Below are 24,885 nucleotides of genomic sequence, written 5' to 3' on the forward strand. Positions count from 1 at the left end.
AACATGGCTTTATTTGGCATTCAAACAGTTTACATACGGGGTTTCAGGGTCTAGCAAAAATCCGTTAAACTCTTTCGATCCCGGATAAATCTCTGTTCGAGCATCATAATATACTTACTCCGGATTAGACTAGGGTTTGAAAACCATTCGTTATTGTAAAGTCGTGTGATATTAACATCCGTTCATATTGCCTCCGAAAATGGCAATTATGTTTAATATTACACCGTTGAGTACATAGCACACATTTAATTGTTTTCAATTGCTATTATGTTTGTGTTGTCATTTGAATGGAAAGGCTATTCGGTAAAATTTTAGATGTTACATCTTCTGGGATAATTGCTGATGATTCTTAATAAACTTTGACGTTCTAAATGGCTTTCAATCGTCTGGATCCAAATATTATACATCGACGGTTCCGATGCATTTGTCCGAGTGTTTTCGCGTGCTGTCTCCTGTCAAAAAAGCAAATGGTGCCAAGACCACTTTCATATTGAAGGTCTCTTTAAAAGTATACTTAAAATAATGTGTCAAACAGCAATGCTTTTAGCTTTTCGATTTGCTTAACACAGTATCAATTAAATTGTGTCGTAGAAACAATCCGTCACTTGTCTCAAATAAAGTACTTTCATTTTGTAAAGGTTTTCGTTCTACTGTCTTTAAGGTTACAGTATTCCTGTATTGTAGAAATGGTTTTAATCTGATCACAAATCCTTTGTTCTAGCTCAATAACAGTATTCATACACGTGTTCATGGCATGCGCATGTCTTTTTTGTATATGTAGCCCGTATATTCAATAGTACGCAGAGTTACGCCCATATTGTAGAAGTGAATTAATTTGACTTTGCAGCATACACATGAATTAACAATTAAAATGTACAGTAAAATGCAAAACAGATTGTTAACGTATAGCAACTTGGGTTTTAATTTACGTTATCTTTTACGTATTTCGCAACTTTTGAAATGAATTTGTTTTGTCATTTATTGAAATATAGCATATTTCAAATTTATATACCGTGCAATGTCCCTTATAGATGGACCCCAAATTACTATGTTTACTTTATTTGACCGATAGAGAAAGATGCTTGAATACATGTCACACGAGTGAATAAACACACTGGTTTTTGTTATATTGGTTTCCTTATTTTGTTTATTAATAGTTTCACGTAATGACATTTAAGTAACTATGTATTTAGGGAAAAACATTGGACACAGATCTCATTCAAGTCGCATTCGAAACCAACACCTACCGATTAGAAATGTAAGTACTTTATTTAATTATTTACATTTGATACTCACACATTATTTTTGCATTGCTATTATTTTCGTTTAGCTCATGAATTTATGACATATTTTGTTGCCATATTTTTGTATTGAAAAATAATATGGAAGAAGGTAGACCTGTTAATTGATACAAAAATGTGAACTAATTGTATATCATCGAAACAGATAATTACTTCATACATGCACAACTAGTATTATCAACACAATGTTATTTTATATATGTACATACAAAACGTATGTAGATGAGATACGTACATGTTGTTTCAGAGATTGAGAATAATTTCGCGTTAACACGTCTATTCTACACTTTCACGCACATATTTATTTACAATGACAACGTTTCGTTATAAAACTGTATGCTAAACACGAAATACTTAGAACTGAATATGGGCGCAATTTAAATCTGACATCTTATTTTAATAGATTTTTAATTTAATGCCAAATAAGGTATAATGTATCTCTATATTTGAAATTGAATTATTAAATTGTTACATTGACATGCCAATTTTATAAGCCGCAACGTGATCACATTCACTCAATTACTCGTGCAAATCGTTAAGATACATTAAATCAATTTTAACATGAGAAATAATCCAGGGATTTGCTTATGTTTGTACAGACACGTAACACGAAAACCCCAGAGAATTTTACACAGAGATTGCGATAAGGAAACCCAGAGTAATGCGTTACTTAATTTAATAGAAAATAAATTGTACAATATTGAGCAGACTTTTTCCTCCTCCTGTTACATGACTTATCGATATTTTGAGCGTTTTTATTCGGACAACGGTTGATTTTTTTAAACATTACATCAGTGATTCATTATCGACAGTTTATCGAACAAATAAAAATGAACGAAAAATACACGTTGGCATTTTATTATATTTTCTAAAACAAGGTTTTTCATTTATTTGAGTCTAAAATTCATTGTTTCTGGGCGAATGTAAATATTTTCACATGATAATGGACTTGGTTCTAATGGTTAGACTGTTTATATAACCTTTAGAAAACAAGAAACTGTTAAGAACGATAAAAGCGTTTTGAAACGAAGAGTGTTTATTTATCCTAAAGTTATAATCGGATTCAATTATTCTCTGTGATTAAAAGATGACCAACAATTGTTGTTATGTCTCCAAAAACAAATCGATGTACCTTTATTTTTCAGCATATTAAATCAAAGTTTTATTTTATCAAATGTCTTTATTTCATTCTGAGTCGACTTGAAAGGAAAATAAAACTGATTAAACATTTCCCAATATATTGTATCATATTTGAGTTCAGACAAAACTTTGTCATTACCGAACATTTTTTATAAGTTATATATGATAATAGTCAAGTTTAGTACTTAAGTTAAACTTATACATACATAGTACATTTCAGTGTTTTAAATAGCTTCATTTCCCTATCACATTTTTCTGACCGTTTTCATTATTATGCATTGAACAATATAACAACATAAATTAATCAATACCTTGATGCAAAGTTAGAGTTGAATTGCATTTAATCTAAGCCCTTCTCCAAAACACTAATTAAACCAATTAATAGGTTAATACATCAGTTAATTTATTTATAATATTAGATGCATTTGCGTTGAACGTTTACATGTTTTTCCTAATATACTACTAACATTACTTGTTTGCCAGTTTAATTTAAAATGTTCAAATATGGCTAAAGCTATGATTATTCAATTCATTACGTTTTTAAATGAATAAGCAAATGTAGAAGCAACTGGTTCAATTGTAGTTCTTTTCAATCTTTACTGTTTATTTTGCAGTATTTTTATGCCCCCGGTAGGGTGGCATATAGCAGTTGAACTGTCCGTCAGTCAGTATGTCAGTATGTGAAAAAAAATCTTTAACGTTGGCCATGACTTTTGCATTATTGAAGATAGAAACTTGATATTTGGCATACATGTGTATCTCATGAAGTTGCACATTTTGAGTGGTGGAAGTTCAAGGTCAAGGTCATCCTTCAAGGTCAAATGTCTAATATATGGCGTCTGTCCGTCCGGCCAAAAACTTTAACATTGGCCATAACTTTTTCACTATTGAAGATAGCAACTTGATATTTGGCATGCATGTGTATCTCATGGAGCTGAACATTTTGAGTGGTGAAAGGTAAAAGTGAAGGTCATCCTTCAAGGTCAAATGTCAAATATATGGCGTCTGTCCGTCCGAAAACTTTAACATTGGCCATAACTTTTTCAATATTGAAGATAGCAGCTTGATATTTGGCATGCATGTGTATCTCATTTAGCTTCAAATTTTGAGTGGTAGAAGTTCAAGGTCAAGGTCATCCTTCAAGGTCAAAGGTATTTTTTTTTTCAAAGCGGCGTTTTTATGAAGCTGCACATTTTAAGTGGTGGAAGTGCAAGGTCAAGGTAATCCTTCAAGGTCAAAGGTCAATTTTTTTATTATTATTTCAAAGCGGCGCAATAGGGGGCATTGTGTTTCTGACGAACACATCTCTTGTTTTAAAGCTACTTCCGCCCTTTTGTTTTATTTTGTCACGACACATTTATATTGACTCTTTGAGTTCTTTGGAATCCCATGCCATGGACACTAATGTGATCCCATGAATTACACAGATAGTGAAAATAACCGTGTGTCTTCAAGAATGCATTCTTAAAAGGAAACGATTTCCATATTAATTATATAATAGATCTTCACTGGTGTATTAAAAGGCAAGCAAGTTATACGTTAAAATAAATTATATAAATAATTAATCACTAACAGTGTTGACGTGCACAAAAACAATACACGTGCAATCGTCAATTTTATAGTCAAGCAACACGTCTTTTTTTCAATAAATAATCCAAACATAGTTTTGCTTACAGTTTAACGCTAGTCACAATGGACGTTTGTGGTAATGATGTGGAGTGTGACGGGATGTGTGGTGCGGGAAATATACGAGGGAAGCTAAACAGCCTTCAAACTGGGGTAATGGTTGCGCCTGCAGACTTCGCCAAGGTGTTATCACAACTTGACACTAAAGCCGTTCAGCCGTCTTCCGATGATGACAATAGCACAAGCCCAAACGTTTGTGTTACTTCACAAAGAACGCTTTTCAAAAATTCTGTTACGCAACACCATTCACCAACAACACATCGGCAAACTCAACAGTTGACAAATAGAACAGAAACATATACTTACTTACAGACATTCTCAAATGGGTCCTCAGCATTGCTAACACACTCTAACTCCCAGACCGCCAATAATGGGTCTCCTCCAACAACAATCAATACCCCCGGACCAACGGGTCCAAAGTATCCCAATTTTTCCACGGTTCCCCAAAGGTTAAAGTCCTTCGGTGCTACAATTCTCGCAGTGTCAACACAGCTCCTCAGCGTGGCTGGTTTTTTCTTGGTCAGAAATGGAGGCGAAGATGCTACAAGGTGTCACCATTGTGGACTTGGTAAGAATCGTCTTGTTTCTTGATCGGCGTTTATCTTCACAGTTTGTTAGCAATTTACCTTAAAAAGAGATTTATTACTAAAAAGTTGTTAACCGGAAATTAACAATTTAGGCGCTAACGTTATGTATATCATAGGTTGATTTATCGAAATTTTATTAAAGATTTCATAAACAGGTCTCGTTTTGCATGTATCAAATATGATTTAAAGACACAAGAATAACCTCTATCCATAATTTGAAAATTTGTTCTAATACAAAATGTTCGGCTAATTGTTATGCAATTAAAGCACATTTGTTTGCAGGTTAAAACAATAGCTTGAGTTAAACGGTTACATTTTTGGGGAAATCGGGACCTGAAGACCAGGACAAAATGCAAAGAAGGAGCATTATACACTTTGTATTTGGTTTCCAGGTTTACGCCATTGGAGCCCGGAAGATGACCCATGGGTGGAACATGCGCGCTTCTCTCCGAAATGTGAATACTTGCTCAGTGTAAAAGGACACGAGTTTGTGAACTTAATACAGTTGGCGGTTAAATATTCATCTGATGTAAGTAATCGCTTCACAAAAACATAAATACCAAATTCTGTATTGACCGACCGACCTATCAGAGAATAAATAATTTTCTGAGTTTCACGAAAAGAAATTTACGGGAAATCGCTTGTATTTTGTGTCGCAGTGTTACAGAATACTTTTCGGACAGGACCATTTCATTATATCACACAACCTATACTAACGTTTAAATCTTCTCAAGAGTTCATGAGTTACCTTTGTGTTGTTGTGTTATAGTAAATAATGATGTTCGCGTAGAACGTCATGCATACTTACATTTCAATCGTTTGATGCGTATAAAGACGAATGCAAATATGCTGCATCTGATTTTCGAATTATTACAATTTGACAATTCATCTTTCAACTACTTAGGTTACCAGACAAAACGCATTTGTAGCAATTGCAGAATATGTTATATATATTTGTATTGTTTACAGAAAACAAATGGTACGGCAAATCAACTGGGCTACACTCCGTCAACTAATTCTTATAAATCTTCTTTAGGTAAGTAACTGTGCATTTCTGAGCATAATCCAAATGTATACATGTTATGAATTGTAAAACCAATGCACATAACTTCTTAAAGTCAGTTTGAATGGTCATCATTATGAACTTATATAAGTGACTGAAAAACACAATGACTAAATGAATATGAACTATACAATCGGATAATATAATACAATACGCTTTTTTATAAAATAAAGCATGCAATCAACATAAATGTAAAACTCTCGCACTTGTCTTACATGTATTGTTTATTGATGGTTAGAGGATTGTTTAAATTTTGAAACACGAATGTTTAACAATAACTGATTTTTCAAACACGTTTTGACATGTGTTACTGGTAACATGACACGTATCGTTTAATGTTTTGTTACATCGAAAGCACTGTTACATTATAAGCAAGCTATGTAAACAATTAAGTAACATGACCATTCACAGGATAGACATAATATGATATGGTTTACACGAATATTGATGCAGTTATAACTATTTTGTTTGCAGAGCCTAAAGTAGCGAAAACAAGACAAGACTTAATGAGAGAGAACTCCGACTTACACAGCATCATGAAGTGCATGTACTGTACCCGTAAGGATGTATCCATTGTTTTCCTCCCATGTGGACACCTCATCTCATGCGATGGTTGTGGCAAGGAGCAACGGATGTGCAAAATTTGCGGCTCCAGCATTAAAGGCACAGTGCGAACATATATGGCATAGCGACTTCAAAAGTTCCGAAGAAGAAATGCTTCGGATAACGGCCAAGTACGGGCGATGCATGATGCGGCTATACGGTAACCTAGACAGTGCTCGTTCAGCGCGAGACGAGAAGCAATGCAAAAAGGGGCTATGATTAAATGTATCATGAGCATGTTAAGAGGATGTAAACAGGTATCACACTTCAAAGCTAATAATTACGTATCACATCGAGAGTAGTATTGCTGCCTTAGTAATGCCGCAATCATACGTATGTAATATATGACAGCATACAAAATATCTGAATAAGTGTTTCGGAGGGAGTATCAATAAAGAAAACACTTTCGTTGAAAAACCCGAGCTTTAGTCTCATCATATGCTTTTGTAATGTGGCAGATATATTAAAGGGATTATTCGAATGTAAAAGGCACAGTGACTTCAAAAATGTTCAAATTCAATTCCACATAGTATTATGTTTACTTCAATTTAAATGTTAGACCTATTCTCATGTGGTAGCGTGTTGAGTAAAGAGGAATCATCAACCAATGAAACAATTGCATTGTAAAACATGCGCGTAAATCTGAATGTTATAATGATGTGAATTCAGCATCAAAAAGCTAGTCGGGACGTTTAGAGCATGATGTCATGGAATTTGTCGACTGCAGTATTGAAGTTACAAAATGAGTTCTGAACAGTTTATTTGAACGAAGTAGTGAGAAATTCAGTTGTTGACATTTTCAAAAACTAATCAAGAGAAATCATTTGTTTATATTCTTCTTTATTTTCTGCGTTATATTTATATTAAACAATATAATATTCGGGTAATCTGAAAACATGTTTCTTAAAGCTGTGTCTTAAAAAGCTGAATAACCCGATCAACATTCTTATGCAAGGTAATCAACCTTGTCCGAATTGATGTGATATAGTGAAGCAAAATAAATAGAACAAACTATTTAACTCAATATGATTGTACTTAATTATATATGCGCTTGTTTTTCGATGATACGTTTATTAAATGTTTACACTGTTGTACTTCTTATTTTGGCGAGCATTTTGTTTTTCTTTCGTTTTATCGTGTGACAGAATTTTACAACCCTGTTGCTGTGGTTAACATCTGACCACTAGTTAGATAAATTTCAATTGCATTTAAAATTATTCCTTTTTGAAAAGTAAACATTTTGAACAGTGTACCATCTTAATTTTCATAATTGTCCAAATGTAATGTAAACATCTAGTATATGCCTATTATTTATTCATACAGATGTATATAAATTTCCTCTGTGTATCATGGCAATGTGATAAATAATATTAAAAAAATATGTGTATATAAGTGTAATATGTAATCCACATTAAGTTAACAGTTACTTTCTGTGTAATGTTTCACTTTAATCTCTATGATAATTGCTGTGATGCTAGATACCGTTTGTTGTATTATCTGTTTTCTTATAAGTTCTTCATGTCAGTATAAATTATTGCACTTTGATATTTTGTAAAATGGTTTTGAAATAAATTCTGGACTTGGACTTCGGCTTTGAAATGAACGTTTAGAGTGATATTAGTATTCATCGTTTGTACTGCAAAAATAACGAGTGTGAAGATGCGTGTGTGTAATAACATGTAATATCAGCATTAAAGATACATTTTGCGAACAAATATTTCTTAAAACTTGATATGTGTCCCAGATCAGCCGGTAAAGTGTTTAAGTTTTATATTTGACTTATTAGAATATCACCGCATTTTTAAAATGCTTTAAACTAGAAGATTTTGCTTATATATGATTTCGCTATTTATTCGATAGTATTGTGTCGTAAATGATTTTCAATTGTTAAAAGGGATTTTGTGGGTGTGAATAAATGTAAATATGGTAAACAATCAAATGTATAAGGGGCGTACAATCAAGACTTTGTTGGCTTACGTAATGTTTGAAATTTCAATTGTTCTTAATGCAAATAAGGATGTTTTTTTATTAGTAAAGCTAAACACTTGTTTATAATCTCTTCATGAACAAGTTGAATACTCGTAGTTGAAATATAATGAATAGTGTTTTTTTTAACTTTGGTTACTCACACATTGGTTATCTAAACTAATCAGTTAAGGTTTTCATCTGTTAAGGTAATTTTCGGTCATACATTTATGTCCCGAGATTATGTTCTCACCGGCGTTGTAATTACTCAGGTACAATTCCATGTCATGATACGCAAGTGTAAACATTGTATGGGTGTGTCTATACACATTTCTGAAAAATAACACACGAAGGATTTGGAAATTGTTTATTATTTTATCTTTGACAAACTTGAAAGATTGCATCTAATGCGCCAAACGTATCAAACAGTTTGATATAATATACTTAATAAGAAGGGGTTAAACGTTCAACTCTATAAATAATGTATATTTAGCAAAGCGAAATCGGACAACACTTGGACAAGTAAATAGGTTCGTCTTCGATAAATATAGTGCGTGGTTTAAAAAAATGTGTTTTTGACATGAAAATGCGTCCGATACAGTATTTAGTTGCAAACGATAATAAAAAGCTTACGTGCATGGTTAAGAAAATGCGGTACTCCATTTAAAAGTAGCTCAATTACCCCGGAATGTATGGGAGCAGTATAATAATAAGGTGCCTATTGACACAGTGGATTCCCGCATTGCAATTTCCATCCACCTAAGGGTCTCTCATATATACTTTCGAATGATAAATGTATTTAGAGAATTAGAGTATCCCAAACGTAGATCATGCGTTTCTTATGTAGCACGAATGATTCATATTTTGGAAAGCTGCATGCACGTCGAATGGTTATAACTTTAAACATTTCATACGGGGTATTATAGCGTCAGTTTTCGAACAAATAACAATGGTTTGAATCAATGTATAGTTCATACATCAGAAGTGAATGGTAGTTACACTTATTATCAATGCAAGATGTGGAGAATTGTTATCCAGTCACCCACTAAAAAAAAAATAAAAAAAAAATGTGTAAATGTCAAATTATTATTATTTAATAAAAATGGACGAGCTATAATTATTGAAAAATGTTTTTAAATCGGTGAAAAATTATTGTTTTCTTTTTTGAATGTTTAAATTAAATATATTCATTTTTTACTTATTTAATATCTATTTATAGTGTGCATGGTCTTAAATTTGTAAACTGACAATTAGAAAAATGCCATGTACATGAATATTTTATTGGTTTTACATAGTCTACAAAATAGAATCATTGCGCAGTGTTCAAAATCGATCTGCTCACCCGTTTAGGCGTTGGGTCATTTAAGAAAGTCGAATTCAAAGTGCATAAAGTGAAAGCAGTACAATTTCATTTATTAAAGCTTTGGTAGTGAACTTAATGTTATGAAAAATGTACCAGATTTGTGTTTAAAGAAGACACTATTATTTTAATTCGATCACGAGAATCCTCATTTTGATCAAGTGTTAATTTTTATGACATATCACGCGATTTAGCATGTTCCTCATGTACAGGAAATCTAGAGTGATCTATAAAATGTTAATTGATTCTTCTGATATAAAAGTGTCCGGTAAATCGACCCATCTGAAATGACAATGTCGGTTGGTTGTATCTCATATATATACGAAAACCAATAGTCATGGTTTACGATTGCCGGGTTAATGTTGTCGAGGTATAGCGTTTACCTACTTTGAGATGTGAAATAATTTAAAATCAATTGTACATTCGCAAACTGTCTTAAGCTTACAATGCAGACATTACGTGTATCTATTAATAACTAGGAAACACATAATCTTTTTTCCAGTCAAATCGAAAGTGGTATTTGTTTTAAACAGGTGTTTCAAATCGTGCGTATTGTTTATGTTTAAATATGATACTCACGCATCTTTTAAATATCATACAATCGATAACGTATTGCATTTATCTGAATTACGTCGTGAGTTTATTCATATTGAAAGTTGGTTGTAATTGATTTTCACCCGGGGATTAAAGGGGGCGCATTATTAAGACTTTTCATTATATAAATAAATACAGTCTTATGCATTTATACAGATTGTTCTATGTAAACAGGGGATGTTTTAAGATTAACGAAACGGTAAGTTTGAAAAAAATACTATTGACAATTTCGCGCAGATCAATTTGTTAAGAAATACAAATATGCATTCGGATAACCCAGTCAAATAAGTTGGCCTTAATTTTGTTAGTATGTTAACATTACGCAAAAGTTGTTTATGAAGTATCTTTAATCAAGGTGTTCGGTTACATAAGTTTTTTTTTGTTCGAACTTCCGTCTCGTAATTTAAGTTGTGGATTACTGATTACCAAATCACATATTTTTTCCTTGTTGTTATCGTGCGTCAGTAAGTAAATAAAATCTTTAAAAGCGTTTGAAAATCATAACCGAAGAGTTTTGAAATTATATATAATGCAAGTATTGACACACTAATAAGGTTTATTTTTTTCGTCAAACTTTGTCTAACAGTTAATATGCAATATGTTTACGTGTGATTGAAGTTTATAAATAACCTCTTTCACTGTGCAATCGACAAATCGGTCAAAATAGCAGTGTGATCTAGTAAACAGACACGTTAAAAGTTTACGTCTAATCGAGTGAATGCCATTTTATTTATGTCAGAATTTTTGTTATCCTAATTTAAGCAAGCGACTCATACAGAGTAATCACTTAAATACGTAGATAAAAACATGCAAACACATAGCACTTAATTTTGTAGTCAGTGACTAACCATTTCACATGCACCCGTAGAAAGGTGACCAGGCTGATACGAGAAAAAGGTAGATTCCCGCCTTTCAATTTCCATACGTTACGAGTCCCTATATAAATTCGTATGATAAGTGTACTTTGAATTAATTAGTACTACTAAACTAGGACTGATTCAGCGTTCAACGATGACATTTTTATAATAACACATCGAATGATTGTAATGTTATTTACTACATCAGCAGTCCACATTTATGATTTAACAAAGTCATAGAATTATATAATTGAAATGTTTACAGCAGGCTAATTGGACGAATATTCCTTAAGGTAATGTCTAGAAAGTATATGCATTATCTACTCGCAGTCATTGATACTTACCTGTTCAATATTAGAGCCACCGATAGATGTTCTTAACTTGTCCAAATAACGTACCCGGTAGTTCATATTGCACTAAAAATATCCGCAAAAAGTTTGATTTGAAGAAAGTTGACCCCATATGAGGCAAATTCCGTTAAAAAAAACAAAACAAGTTCTACAGAACCAAACTTCAGTTTGAAGCAGTTACCAAAATCAAAGGGAATGTGGACACACTATAAGATTGACCATGTATAGTTTGTGAAAAAGTAATAGAATAAAAAAATATGATTGTCTAAAACACCACTCGTGAGCAGAGGCTTTATACATTTCAGACACCATTAATGATGAAGTAAATTGAGTGCGACAGACTAAATATAATTCCGCGATTCTTCTGTCTGTAATCTGGTAAAAGTTGAACGCGGTTTATAATCCTTTTAACAGTTTTTATATAAGTATTTGAAACGTTTTTAACTATAAAAACCTTAATTTATATACTTAGATAATTTCTAATTTGAAATAAAGCTCAGGACAAATCTCAAGGAGACTTCTTTTTTTAATGGAAAATTGTAAACGTACGTTCGACGGTTGACTCGTAGTTGGTATAACGCCCGATTGATTGATGTGGCAACCCAGATGTAAATTTTGGCACGTACATCTATTTGGCTCATCAAATAATCTGGACTTCCGCGGCCGTTACATGTTTTGGATGCCGTGAATTACCTGAATCTAAATGTCAAAATATTACCGTTTAAGCTTATACAAAATTCAACTTGTTTTAGTTTGACCATATATATAATGAACGTGTGTGATGATGAAGTTCAGTGTGATGGGATGAGTGAAGGCGACTTAAAAGCATCGCTGAACGGACTTCAAAGTGGGGTACTGATTGAGCCTGAAGAAATATCCAAAGTGTTACCAAACATCGCCACTAAAGCGGTTCAACCGTCGGACGATGTTGACATTGCTATAAGCACTGAAGCTTGTGTTGCTTCAGCAAGGGCACCTTCTAATAGTTCTGAACTTTCATCAAACGAATATGAAACAGATTATGCAAACATAAATATTGTAAAACAGCAGTTACCAACAACACCCCCGAAACCGCTGCGTGAGCAAATTCAACAGTTGGTTCGCAGACAACATACAAACTCTCCGACCTTCAACAATTGGTCTTCGCTCACACAAACAAACTTCTGCGGAACATCAATTCCCAAGTATCCTACTTTTTCCGCGGTTCCCCAAAGATTAAAGTCTTTTGGAGACGTTGTTCTCGCAGTGTCAACACAACTTCTCAGCGTTGCTGGATTTTTCTTGGTACAGAATGGAGGCGAAGATGCTACAAGATGTTACCATTGTGCTAGAGTTTTTCGCCAAGCAAACCGAGGAAAATTCATGACATGTTTACTTTAATTTGAAATTGAAACATAGACAATCGAGCCGAAATGAAAATACAAATATTTAGCGTTCACAATAGCGTTGGCATAAACGTGAGGAATATAATCTGGATTGTACGGGAAGGAAATCTATTGCTCTTTATGAGACAAAACTGATGAAACCGTATTTTTGATACGTGTCGTTTCGTTTAATTTAATACAACGAAAAATCAGTATAGTCGTTAAAGGTCATATTGTATCACATTACTAAAACATTTTGAGATTATATTGGAGCATTTTAATAATTAATTGCTGAAACGTTTGTCCAAGTCGAAGAAACAAGTGTGAGAATATAGATACAGTATGTCTGGGCCTGCTACGTCGAATTTTCTTATCATACATATTGACACAAAATTGATAAAGTAATCGTAAGTTTTATATAATTATAAACGAAGACTATCGATATAATATGAGTTTGGTTTCCAGGGTTACGCCATTGGAGTCCAGAAGATGACCCTTGGGTTGAGCATGCGCGTTTCTCTCCAAAGTGTGATTACTTGCTCAGTGTGAAGGGACAAGAATTTGTGAACTTAATACAGTTGGCGGTTCAGTATTCATCTTATGTAAGTATTTAAAGGGATCTTTTCACGCTTTGGTAAATTGACAAAATTGAAAAAGTTGTTTCAGATTCGAAAATTTTCGTTTTAGTTATGATTTTTGTGAGGAAACAGTAATACTGAACATTTACCATGGTCTAATATAGCCATTATATGCATCTTTTGACGATTTTAAAACCTAAAAATTATAAAGCGTTGCAACGCGAAACGATTGAATAATTTGGAGAGTTCTGTTTTTGTCGTTAAATTTTGTGAAACTACGAAGATTGCTTATATAAGGTACAAAATACTTCATGTATATGTACTCGGCGGAATAGCTCAGTAGGCTAAAGCGTATTTACTTCAGGACTCTGGCAGGACTCCAGGGGTCACTGGTTCGAAACCTGGTCGGGGCAATATTCTTTTCCTTTTTTTAATTTTATTCTTGATTTTATACTGGAGCTTTTACTACCAAATGTTTACATTTATCGATATAAAGCATTTAATGAATACGTTAAAAAATGCCAAAATCTGTGAAAAGGCCCCTTTAAGAATCTTCGAACATAACAAAACCAATCTAACACAAAAGGCCCCATATTGATAAATATATTATTCTTTTATCTTTTATACATGAATGCGTATACAATAAATCTGTGATATGAAAACTAATTCGAAAAAGACTTTTACATTTCATCTATCAATTATGTATGTATCTTTAAAGGTGTGGGATTATTGTAGAATAGCGTCCTAGTTAATAACGTTTTTTTAATTACAGCCTGCAAATGCTACTTCAAATCTATTGAACCATACGTCATCGAAAAATATGTCTACTTTAACTTCTTCATCAGGTAAGCACTCGGATTCAAACTGTATGCTTGCGTCAACGAAATGGGCGTATATATTGACATAACTATGTTCTAAAGACATCAATGTGACTTGACTTTGAATGAGCAAATAGGAATAGAGCAAAGCACAAATCACACAATTCAAAAGCACGTTGTCTTAATATTTTTTCTTAAAACAATGACAATAAGATTTCAGCCAATACGATTATTTTAAAACGATTTCTTTTTGTTTTACATAAATTTTACAACTAAAATAAGCATTGTTTAACATTTGGTAACAAAGCAAATAAGAAGAATTGTCAAAAAGAATATGGATGGCACGACAACTTTTGTTAATATATCAAATCTAATTGCAGAGCATAGTATTTCGAAAGCTCAAGTGAGAGAGAATGCTGAATTACACAGCATCCTGAAGTGTATGTACTGTAGCCGTAAGGAGGTATCCCTGGTTTTCCTCCCATGTGGGCACCTCGTCTCATGCGATGAGTGTGGAAAGGAGCAACGGATGTGCAGAATGTGTGGCTCCAACATTAAAGGCACAGTGCGCACTTTCCGGGTATAAGAACATGAAGAAGTAATTATACATAATATCATCTTCAGCCTTTGACTAATAAGGTTAATAAATCCTCAATATGGCCAACATGGTGCACTTCCACATATAAATGCGGGATAAAAATCAGTTTAAACATGTTTGTGACGTGGGCACTTTGCATCATTATGTTTACCAATATATATTCGCGAGCGTTTTGTGAACAAACAGATGCAAATATGTATACTGTTTTGGTATGGGTATTTGGGTATGTATATTATTAATTGTTTTGGTTTCTTTTTATGTTTAATGTGCATGTATCGCCTATCGTAACATGTTATTTACGACATAAAACCAAATAAAACATGGGTTTTTTATTCTTATAAATTATTATATTAAAAAAATAGATTTTGCCCAAGTTGTGGTGATTTTTTAAAATTCATATAAACGTAATTTGCTGAATATTGCAGCGTTCAAATAAGCCTTACGACGTTAAATTTTGGATCAAGGTATTAATTTAAAATAAAGTAAACACATTTTACTGTTTATGTATTCTAAATGCTCATATATATTTCAAATGTTTGTGTTAATGCTTTTGGTATATTGCATTTCTTCTTCAAATTTAACAGTATGTTTGCTAACTTTGTATGTACAGTTTTTTGAAACTTTGTCCGCGTATAGATCATTTTATTACTGGTCTTATAATATAAAATAGTTTAACATTATAAATAAATAAAATGAAACGGAATGACATCTACAGCGTTTTTCATATAGGCGTATACTTATTGTATTGCAAAACTGAAAACTTGAATAATATATAATTAAAAAGCTTGAAACGGTTTGACAGGTATTTAAGCATTGTGCGTGTTTTTGTTGATCGTGGAATTTGTTTAAAGGGTCATCCGATACTGAATTTTATGCATCAAAATACCAATTTACTGTTAGTCATGGTAGTACTGTTTGATTTGCAGTACTTATCATTTTTGTTTGCATATAGGCAGCAGCTTTAACTCACTTCATCGCATTAGAAAATGATATTATTTGTTATTTATGTGAAACGTTTTCTGACACTTGCTTTATTTTGTAAGCCAATTCCTTTGGTAATAAATAGAAACACACATGCATCATTACTTGTAGTGACGATACTATTAAAAGAAAAGCTAAAAGAAAAGCTAAGTGAACAGGGTCTCTAAGGATCGCTTAATCTATAGACAACCGTAGTCGGAACAAAATCAAAATCCCTTTAGTTCTCATATAAAAAATTGTCAGGAACAGTTTAAAACTCCCAGTCCTATTACGAAAAGGTTCGATTACTATTGATCCGGCAATAAAAAAACCACTTTGGACATTTTGTTTAAAAAGAAACATCACTAACACATCACTAACGAGTTCTTTTGTATAGATATGTAACGTGCTATCAATTGGCTCTGATTGAGAACAGTTGCTAGTTAATTTTAATACATAATTTGTGGACGTGCTAATTATAAGCGTAATGCATTTGCATAAGAATAGTTAACATATATCAAAGATCATTAGATTAACCAGGTTAAAATAACGACAAGTGTTCAAATATAAACACACACTATTCTTTTAACACAAGGACACACTTTTATGTGATATGGCTCTACATGATAATTTTCACAGCCGCGAAAATGCAAAACCGATGTAAACAGAGGCCAACGACCTTGATTTACTTAAACTATGTATAACATGTGTCCGCAATTGATGCCGCTAGGTCAAGGCACGCTTAGGATCCCAAGTGTGATATACATATAAGCTGTACTGTATGTTAAAATTGCAGTAAAGTACAGAAATATATCATATAAATGCAAATTTGTATTGATATGATGTAATCAAATTGCTTGTTCATGTATATGTCGTTACTTGCTACAATTCAATCTTGCTACATAGAGTTAGCTACAATTAACCAAAATGATATACAAAATTATCATGTTATAATACTTTGAACACCAATTGAAACCACTCTTTTGCCTAGGCTTGGGTGGAGTAAAACGTTATAGCATTACCAACGTTATATATTAATTGCATGATACAAATTAGTCTAATTCCTCTTAACATTAAATACTCCAACACAGTTATGTAAATAAATCGACGAACCTATGAGAATAACTCCCAATAAATTATACGGTCAATATTTCGGTCTTGTAGGAAATGATCTTCTGCTGATGGTTTTTAGTGCATTTAAATGTATTTTGTATCGAATACAGTGCCCTGTAGCCCAATCTCTTATTGGATTAAATGCATGTTATACTAACGTGTAGAAGTTGTGTGTACACATATACTTTACGTGATTTTTTGATTTAAGACCGGTTACTTAAAATGTATGTATCGTACCCCAAAGCGACATTAATAGTTAACTTGCTTGCTTTTTTTCTCACAAACAGTCGGTCTACGTTATTAGTGACAAGATTGTGTTCAGACAGGGATCAAATATTCCTGCTGCAGTCGCGAAAACAAACCACACATATCTATTACGTGGATGAAATACGTTTGCATTTCATTCCAAAATAACAAGCAAAACAATAACAATGCATTATGTAAACTTTGTGTTCTACTACATGCACGAGGCAGCTCTGAAAACAATTTATTGATAACTCCTACACAATTTCGTCAAATACACAAAATATATACATCATATTTAGAACAAAGTAAATGGTCAACAACACGTTCGTAGACAATAAAACAATTATGCAAACTAAAATGAACCATTGATTTTATATTTGCTGAATGTCAAGTACACTTGATTGTTAAGATTTTTATCGGAATGGCTATATATCATCGGTATAAAAATTAGAGGTTATTTTGTTCAGTCTGGAATCCCTAACAAAAATAAAAATAGTTTGATATTTACACCCCTAAAATAATCAATTGGTATTCCAATACATATCCGAATGCACTTAGTTGTTGTTTCAAAATCGCGCTTTATTACAAAAATGTGGTTTCAAACACGCGACTCTTATGAATCACACTCATATGCTTACTAAATGGGATTTTTAAACGAGGACAATGGCTGCAATTATATGACTTACACTTTCATTTTCATTATGGTTGTTCAATTTGGTAAAATTCAACAGCTTGACTCAGGAACTTAGGAATCTGCTTAGGAAATAAGGATTTACTTCCTTTTTTGTGCTATCCTTGTATTTTAATATTTGTAACATGGTTTAAAATTTTTAGTACACACACATATATATATAAACCATTTATGTACCAATAACAGTATTATTATTTTACTGTCTCAATTGTTAGATAAAGTTATATAATTTATTCAATTTTTATAAACCTGTTTCTTTGTTTGCTTGATTTATCAACTATGATGCTATTTTAATTTATTGGTTTGCTATTGCTTATGCCATCAGCAGATAAAACTTATTTTATGTGTAATATATACTTTATGCATTATGATTTACAAATTGTTAAAATACGAAATGAATGAATGAATGAATTAATTAAATATTGGCAAATATAGTTTTGTGCATAGCCAAAACACGCTAGTAGACTACTCCACACTAGATTTGTACGAAACATCGTTTTAAAATTATATAATTGAAATAATTTACTGTAATAAAACACAATTCAAAACGAAGAACGCAGTTTTTCGACCCCACAAGTATTGCAACATTGTTATATTAACGGTTTACAAAACTTAATATCTATGTTCAATACTTTTCACACCGAGGTCTTTACGGTGGACATGAGTGCTTCCATTAGGCACTCCAAGCGTCCTGTTACCGATCTTGATTTTAGCCATACCAGATTTGAGTATATTTAGATATTCAGTCAATACAGAGTTTGAGTCCACGTTGGTAGGTCTGATAACACAATTTGAAGACGCTCCTTGGTCATGTTGTCCTTTTATTGACCAATATAATATTCAAAATAATTAGCCCCAGTGAAAAAACTGAATCGTGCAATGCTTTACATATGTTTAAGCTGAATACAACCCTTGACATATTAATGAAGGAACTTCCATGATTCACTTCTTTTATTTTAAATGATATTTTGGTAACGCACCGGCAACACACGGTGTTATAAAAAATGCAGAATTAAACACATATAGCAAAATCTACAACTCACGCCACTATCATCAGACGGATGATGACAGTTTCAATATCATCCGTTATATATTGAAAGTCCATGAAACAGCAGAGCTTGATGACTAAGTGATCGAAATCCCCATGTATGTATTCAGTTGAGATATCATCCAACTCGTGTGTATATGATATAAACACTTGAAATAGATTACATCATGTACTGTAATAAACATAACGACACTATTTTTAAAACAGTAGTACATACTCTCATATAATTCAAATTTACGTAAAACATTCATAAGCCACAATTATCGGTTTATATGACATATAGTAAGGTCGCAAATAACAGAACACTTACTAATTGTCGCCCAATGTATTTATTAAAAAAAATCTTGTTCACACGTTAATGGCTTAATAGATTAATTAAACAAATTTATTACAATTTTAGCGCTGCTAAAATTTTTGAAATTATTTTAATCTTCTCCATCACCGAAACGCTGATTCCCTTAAAGAAACGCTTGACTTCAGTGTGTTCTAAAGGGTCTGGGACAGTGGCAAAACTTTTTGTTACAATTTAAATCGATGAAAACAAGGTGAATTAGTAAAATCAAACATATGTATTTATTAACATTTTTTTTTTCATATTTCACGGACAATGATGGATCCAACATTCAAAACACGAATAATGATCAAAACACATTTCTCACTTCTCGCACAATATACTGTACATTTGATACGACATAATTTAAAAAGGAAAACTATCAGAGGCCACTTAAAATGTTCAATTTGAAACTACCTTTCTAAACGGTGGAAAAATTCTATAAAATATTTAAAAAGCTCAAAAAGAGAGCTTCATTTATAAAAAAGAGTGTGGTAGTATTCATAGAAACGCGTTAAATTAATGCATGTTCATGTAGTAATTTACGATGTTGACGATGTATGATATATAAAGACTTATTATTATAATCTTTAAAAACGTTTCGTTTAGTAAGATGTGGTGACAGAAGTATTCTTCATGAGGTTTGAGTAATGTGTTTAAGTATGTTGCGTATATGTGTGTTGTTTGTCGTGCTGTTGTGCTGTGTTACACCGTCGTTTTAATTTTTATGTTTTATTTAAAACATGAATACACACGTGTCAATACTAAATATGCGTGCACAATATTAATATTACTAAACAAGACTAAATCTTAATACATTTGACTGTGATCAAATAATGTTTGACATATTATTTTGTACGGTGGCATAGAGATAACAATCACTCTTCTTTTTTAAAATTGCGAACCTCTTTTTTCTATCTCGTGGCCTCGAGTTAGCTATGTCGTGGCCTCGAGTTACTAAGTCGAGTCCACGAGATACAAAAAGAGTGCGAAACTAAATAAAAGAGGAAAGCAATTATAAAAGGAGCGGTGCAGTAAATAAAAGAAGGGTGTATTAAACAAATTAGGAGATAATTTTAGCTATCTCGTGACCACGAGTTAGTTAGCCAATGAAATGTTGCATTATATCTGCACATATTCTGTACTCATATATACAGCTTGTCAAAGCGTTTTTTTTACTGTGATGATTACTTCCCTTTGTATAAAGATCACCATAAACGACCATTGGGGGCAATTTGATTGGCTGACTAACTCGTGGCCACGAGTAAGCTAAGTCGGGATCCCGAGCTAGTTAAAATTCTCCCCTCTTTTGTTGATGATTAATTCCCTTTGTATAAAGATCACAATGAACAACCATCTGAAACAATTTGATTGGCTGACTAACTCGAAGCCAAGAGTTAGCTTAGTCGGTATCTCGAGATATCTTAAATTCTCTCCTTTTTTGTTTAATGCACCCTTGCTTTATTAACTGCACCGCTCTTTGTTTAATTGCACCCCACTTTTATTAAGTTTTGCACTCCTCTTTTTTTCTATCTCGTGGCCACGACATAGCTAGTTACTAAGTCGAGGCCACGAGATTGAAAACAGAGGAGTGCAATTTAAAAAAAAGTAATGAATGTCACCTCTATGCTACCGTAATTTTGTTTTTTGTTATATTAAATGTTAATATGTTTGGTCATTTTAACGAACAAATCATAAAGCAATTTAACGTATAGTGGTTGTAATGTCATTTATATTTATACAAAAAAGAAACGTCCTTAAAACAATTTACGTTGATGCAATTATTGTTCTTACTTGAAATATACAAGACAAGGATCGGATGGCCGATTTTTGCTCTCTAGCAATAAGCGAGCATTCTCGACCAGCATATTTGTTGGACACTAAAACTCATAATGTGTTTGGGATTTCTTCCATCATTATTAATATCCTAACCGTTAATAACGCGATGTAAGCATCAGCATTTTCTTAATTTATTCTTGATTTTGCTCATGGGCCGAGACATTTAATGGCTTCTACGAAATACAGGCCCTTGTTTTTGGGAGTATTTTTACAGTAGGTTATTAATATTGTGTTTTCTCGTTAGATATTAATAGATTTAAACATAGAAGTAGCTTATTGGCAGAATTCGGATATGACTTTGAGTTGGTCTTGCACCATAGATCTTTATTAACCATTGTTTGAAGTTCCTTAAAACAGGAATATCTGTAAAATTGCAATATGGTAATGAAGATAAGTACACAATCTTGTTCGCGAGTGTGCGCATATACCAATACATACAATGAGAGTACACTTAAAATGCGTTTTTGGTATCTATTAAGTGGACGTAAGTAGTACAATGCATAACATTTATTCTAAAACGAGTTATCTTTCTTTTTTTCCATGAATAAGTGTCATATGAGATATGTTTGCAATAGAAACCGGAAGGCATGGCGGTATAGTTTAGAATTAACTTAAAGTAATTTTTATTCAAAACGATTGAGAGCAAAAAATCCTTTCTGATAGCTCTTTTGCAACGTTAACTTTGGGCCGACATCCTTTATTAATTGATACGTTTCTTCGGGTTTTAAAATATGGTAAACCGTTAAATAATTAATGTTTTTATAAATATTTTATGAAGTAAAAATATCATACATTCATATATATATATTTATATACAGCAAGTACTCTCCATGTTCTCTTTCCGTTTTCGTCGAAAATGGATCTCTTACCGATTGTCGCACTAGCACACAAATAATGTATGTTTTATTGAAAAATTACATATTTTATGTGTAGACATTTGAGCTATGTCATTACATGTGTTTTTTACAAACAAACTATTTTAAGTAATATCGTCCTCAACATAGAGTATGAAACATAAAAAATAACCAATAAGTTATACCAATAAATCTATAATAAAGTTAATAGCTGTCAGATATATCTATCTTCAAAACAGTGTAATTGTGGAACGCATCATTAGTAACATGCTGATGTGTACCAAGCGTATGGTCAACAGAAGATGCACTAAATAACAAGTCAAGTATTTTGTTAAACATCTGCTGCGTGGTCACAAATTGCTATTTTTAACGATAACGTATAAATGGACAAAGATGCATTTAAGCGATAAATAAATAGTGAACGGAAATCGTAAAACCAATCAATTTTATATACAACTTAAATGTTGATCCTCAACAAAACTGTATACTACAATGATAATGTAACAGAATACTAGTATCGATGCAATTTCCATTCATCAAACTATGTTTTAATTGTCATAAATATTAACATATTTACGATACTGATACCTAATACTTTATTTCAACCAGCAATTTGTAACCTGAAACGTTCTTTGTGAGTCAACTTTATTATGGATACGGATACGGCCAAACAACTATTTATCACTCTTACAAAATTGAGCTTAAAGTACCCAACGCATTATGCAAATAGGTAGTAAAGGGATGTGTTCACAGTTCTGTTAAATAGCTATGTTCTTATATTTTAGGTTTTTTCACATTCAACATCTGAATGTCTGTAACACATTCGAATACTCAAAATAACACTTATAACTAAAAATATTTGTAAACAAAAAATACCGGTGTGTTTAATAATAAACAAACATAGATATCAAAATAAACACATGTAGACCATTAGATTTTGCCTCTAAAGATTATAAATTAGCTCATTGGTGAGGTGACACTTGTTTATAGCATTTTTAAACGTTTGCTTTAAAAACAAACCTTGAATTATTACTCATATGATAGTTTTATTATTAAATATTTTAAGCCGTTTCCCGCAAATTGGATAATTAATAAATATCCCATAAATAAACATATTAGTGATATTTTCATCTTAAATTATATGTTGAAGTTTCAAGAGCGCATCTCTAAATGCACGGAAAAAAATAACATCATTATAAACATTTACAAAAAAATCACAAAACAAGAGATGTTGCCTAATGATGCGAATACGAATCAGCGCCGCATATCGTACTCAGTATTGACAATGATAATTTAACAACTGGGGTGATATCTCAGTTGTTATCTCAGAAAAGGGTAGTTTCTGATTAGCCTTTGCGGACTACAAAGGTTTAACAGGGACGACACTTTCCGCTTCGTTGGAACATTTTCTTCAAAGGAAGTCTCATCTTTAAAAAATCCTGTTTTGGCGGAAAGAGTTGTTATTGATTAGCCTGTGCGGACTGTAAGTCATGAGCAGGACATCGATCTAATATTCTATCATTCTGGCATGATATACAGTTAAGTCCGGTAATCTTGCGCGTCCGGTAATCTTGCGCACTTCGCATTTGCGAATCTCGCAGACGACGAATGGTTTTCTTTAGTGATGAAAGATGGAATTTCACATTTTAAAGAATTAACGGATTTAAAAGTTACGTTTTCCATGCAAAATTAATTTCGATCATTTCATGTCAACACCGGTTGCGTCAACCCTTTACATCGTAAACACTGGCCTTCTTACGAAAAATTCAAAATGAATCACAAATTCCCTGCAGTCTTTAGCGTTTTCATACTTTAAATTATGAATTCATATATCCAACGTGTAATTTATTATTCCATTGCACAATATCCGATCAGTTTTGGTATTTTTTGCCATAAAAATATATCGCATCAGACGACATAGTCATTATTTCCCGCCATTCTGTCAAACCAATTTGGTATTATCTCCGCATGCGCAATGGCCTAATCTTGATATTTTCTGTAAACTATGGAAGCATGATCGTGGTATCAAACCTGTTATGCATTTTTTTTCACGCATACCAGTACTTTTTTTATTAATTGTACACTATTATTAGTGACTATATTATTTATTGATTTGTAGTGAACAAAAACTGCACAAGAAATCCACATTTAATTTCAATGGTTTTACAAACTGATTTTAAAAATATTTTTCTGGAATGCTTTTTGTCAATAATTGGACACCATATGTCTACAATTTTGGAAATTTTGCCTAAACAAGGTCATTATACAAAGTGCGCAAGATTACCGGACACTCTGATAGTTTGAAAATGAGGTGAGTCATGTTTGTTTTGAAATCAAATCGGACAGTTCTTCACTGAATTAATTAGATATTTTTGTGTTAATAAGCACATGAACTTATTATTTTCATAATTAATTTAGATATTTTGTTGCCAATTTCTAAAAAGAACATGTTTTTAAACCAATTGATCATTAACTGCGCAAGATTACCGGACAACATCGTACTCGTTTTCATGGATATCGAATAACAAACGTGCAGTTTGCATAATGGCATAGAAACACCAAGGTCTTATTTAAGTCATGAAAGACTATTAAAACCTGATATATAATGATAACAACTCAATTGACTATACACACAATATTAATATTAAATATACATTTTACATGTAATTGAACGAAATATAAAGCCTAGAAGTAAATTATTTATCCATAATGATTTTTTTTTTAATTTAGAGAGGAATGTTTACAGTTTAACAAATAATAAGTTATAGCTACCAATTTTCAAATCATTACACACGTAAATCTATGAAAACACCATGCATAGACGTAAGTGTTAGCTATGAAGATCCATTTAATATATTCCCGCTTCGGTTACATTTGGTATTGTTCAACATTTAATGAAATTTGCATGGGTGAAAACTAACCCTTCCAGATACTGTTCT

General features: G+C 32.4%; 4 protein-coding genes across 4 annotated transcripts in view; all 4 read left to right on the forward strand.

The window, feature by feature from the left end:
- LOC127858243 (putative inhibitor of apoptosis) overlaps positions 1-24,885 on the forward strand; it is a 248,756-nt gene that overhangs the window by 15,264 nt on the left and 208,607 nt on the right. The gene's annotated exons all lie outside the window — the stretch shown is intronic.
- The window catches only part of LOC127858244 (putative inhibitor of apoptosis), a 169,910-nt gene that overhangs the window by 14,197 nt on the left and 130,828 nt on the right, over positions 1-24,885 (forward strand). The window lies entirely within an intron of this gene.
- LOC127858246 (putative inhibitor of apoptosis) lies at positions 1,103-8,024 on the forward strand. Its single transcript, XM_052395236.1, has 5 exons — positions 1,103-1,258; positions 4,118-4,695; positions 5,107-5,243; positions 5,684-5,750; positions 6,252-8,024. The coding sequence occupies exons 2-5, from the start codon at positions 4,134-4,136 to the stop codon at positions 6,464-6,466; spliced, it is 981 nt and encodes a 326-aa protein (XP_052251196.1). The 5' UTR covers positions 1,103-1,258; positions 4,118-4,133; the 3' UTR covers positions 6,467-8,024.
- On the forward strand, positions 10,220-15,187 carry LOC127858254 (putative inhibitor of apoptosis). The gene is made up of 4 exons (XM_052395246.1): positions 10,220-10,339; positions 13,336-13,472; positions 14,221-14,293; positions 14,647-15,187. The coding sequence occupies exons 1-4, from the start codon at positions 10,264-10,266 to the stop codon at positions 14,850-14,852; spliced, it is 492 nt and encodes a 163-aa protein (XP_052251206.1). The 5' UTR covers positions 10,220-10,263; the 3' UTR covers positions 14,853-15,187.

This window comes from Dreissena polymorpha, chromosome 14 (genome assembly GCF_020536995.1).
Source record: "Dreissena polymorpha isolate Duluth1 chromosome 14, UMN_Dpol_1.0, whole genome shotgun sequence".
In the NCBI taxonomy this organism is placed as follows: domain Eukaryota; kingdom Metazoa; phylum Mollusca; class Bivalvia; order Myida; family Dreissenidae; genus Dreissena; species Dreissena polymorpha.

Excerpts from the sequence above, each read along its gene's own strand:
- LOC127858246 (XM_052395236.1), top strand. The coding sequence starts at position 4,134 with ATGGACGTTTGTGGTAATGATGTGGAGTGTGACGGGATGTGTGGTGCG. Across the intron at positions 5,244-5,683 it reads CGGTTAAATATTCATCTGAT|AAAACAAATGGTACGGCAAA; the intron begins GTAAGTAATCGC and ends TATTGTTTACAG. Across the intron at positions 5,751-6,251 it reads TTCTTATAAATCTTCTTTAG|AGCCTAAAGTAGCGAAAACA; the intron begins GTAAGTAACTGT and ends TTTTGTTTGCAG.
- LOC127858254 (XM_052395246.1), top strand. The coding sequence starts at position 10,264 with ATGTTTAAATATGATACTCACGCATCTTTTAAATATCATACAATCGAT. Across the intron at positions 10,340-13,335 it reads GCATTTATCTGAATTACGTC|GGTTACGCCATTGGAGTCCA; the intron begins GTGAGTTTATTC and ends TTTGGTTTCCAG. Across the intron at positions 14,294-14,646 it reads TACTTTAACTTCTTCATCAG|AGCATAGTATTTCGAAAGCT; the intron begins GTAAGCACTCGG and ends ATCTAATTGCAG.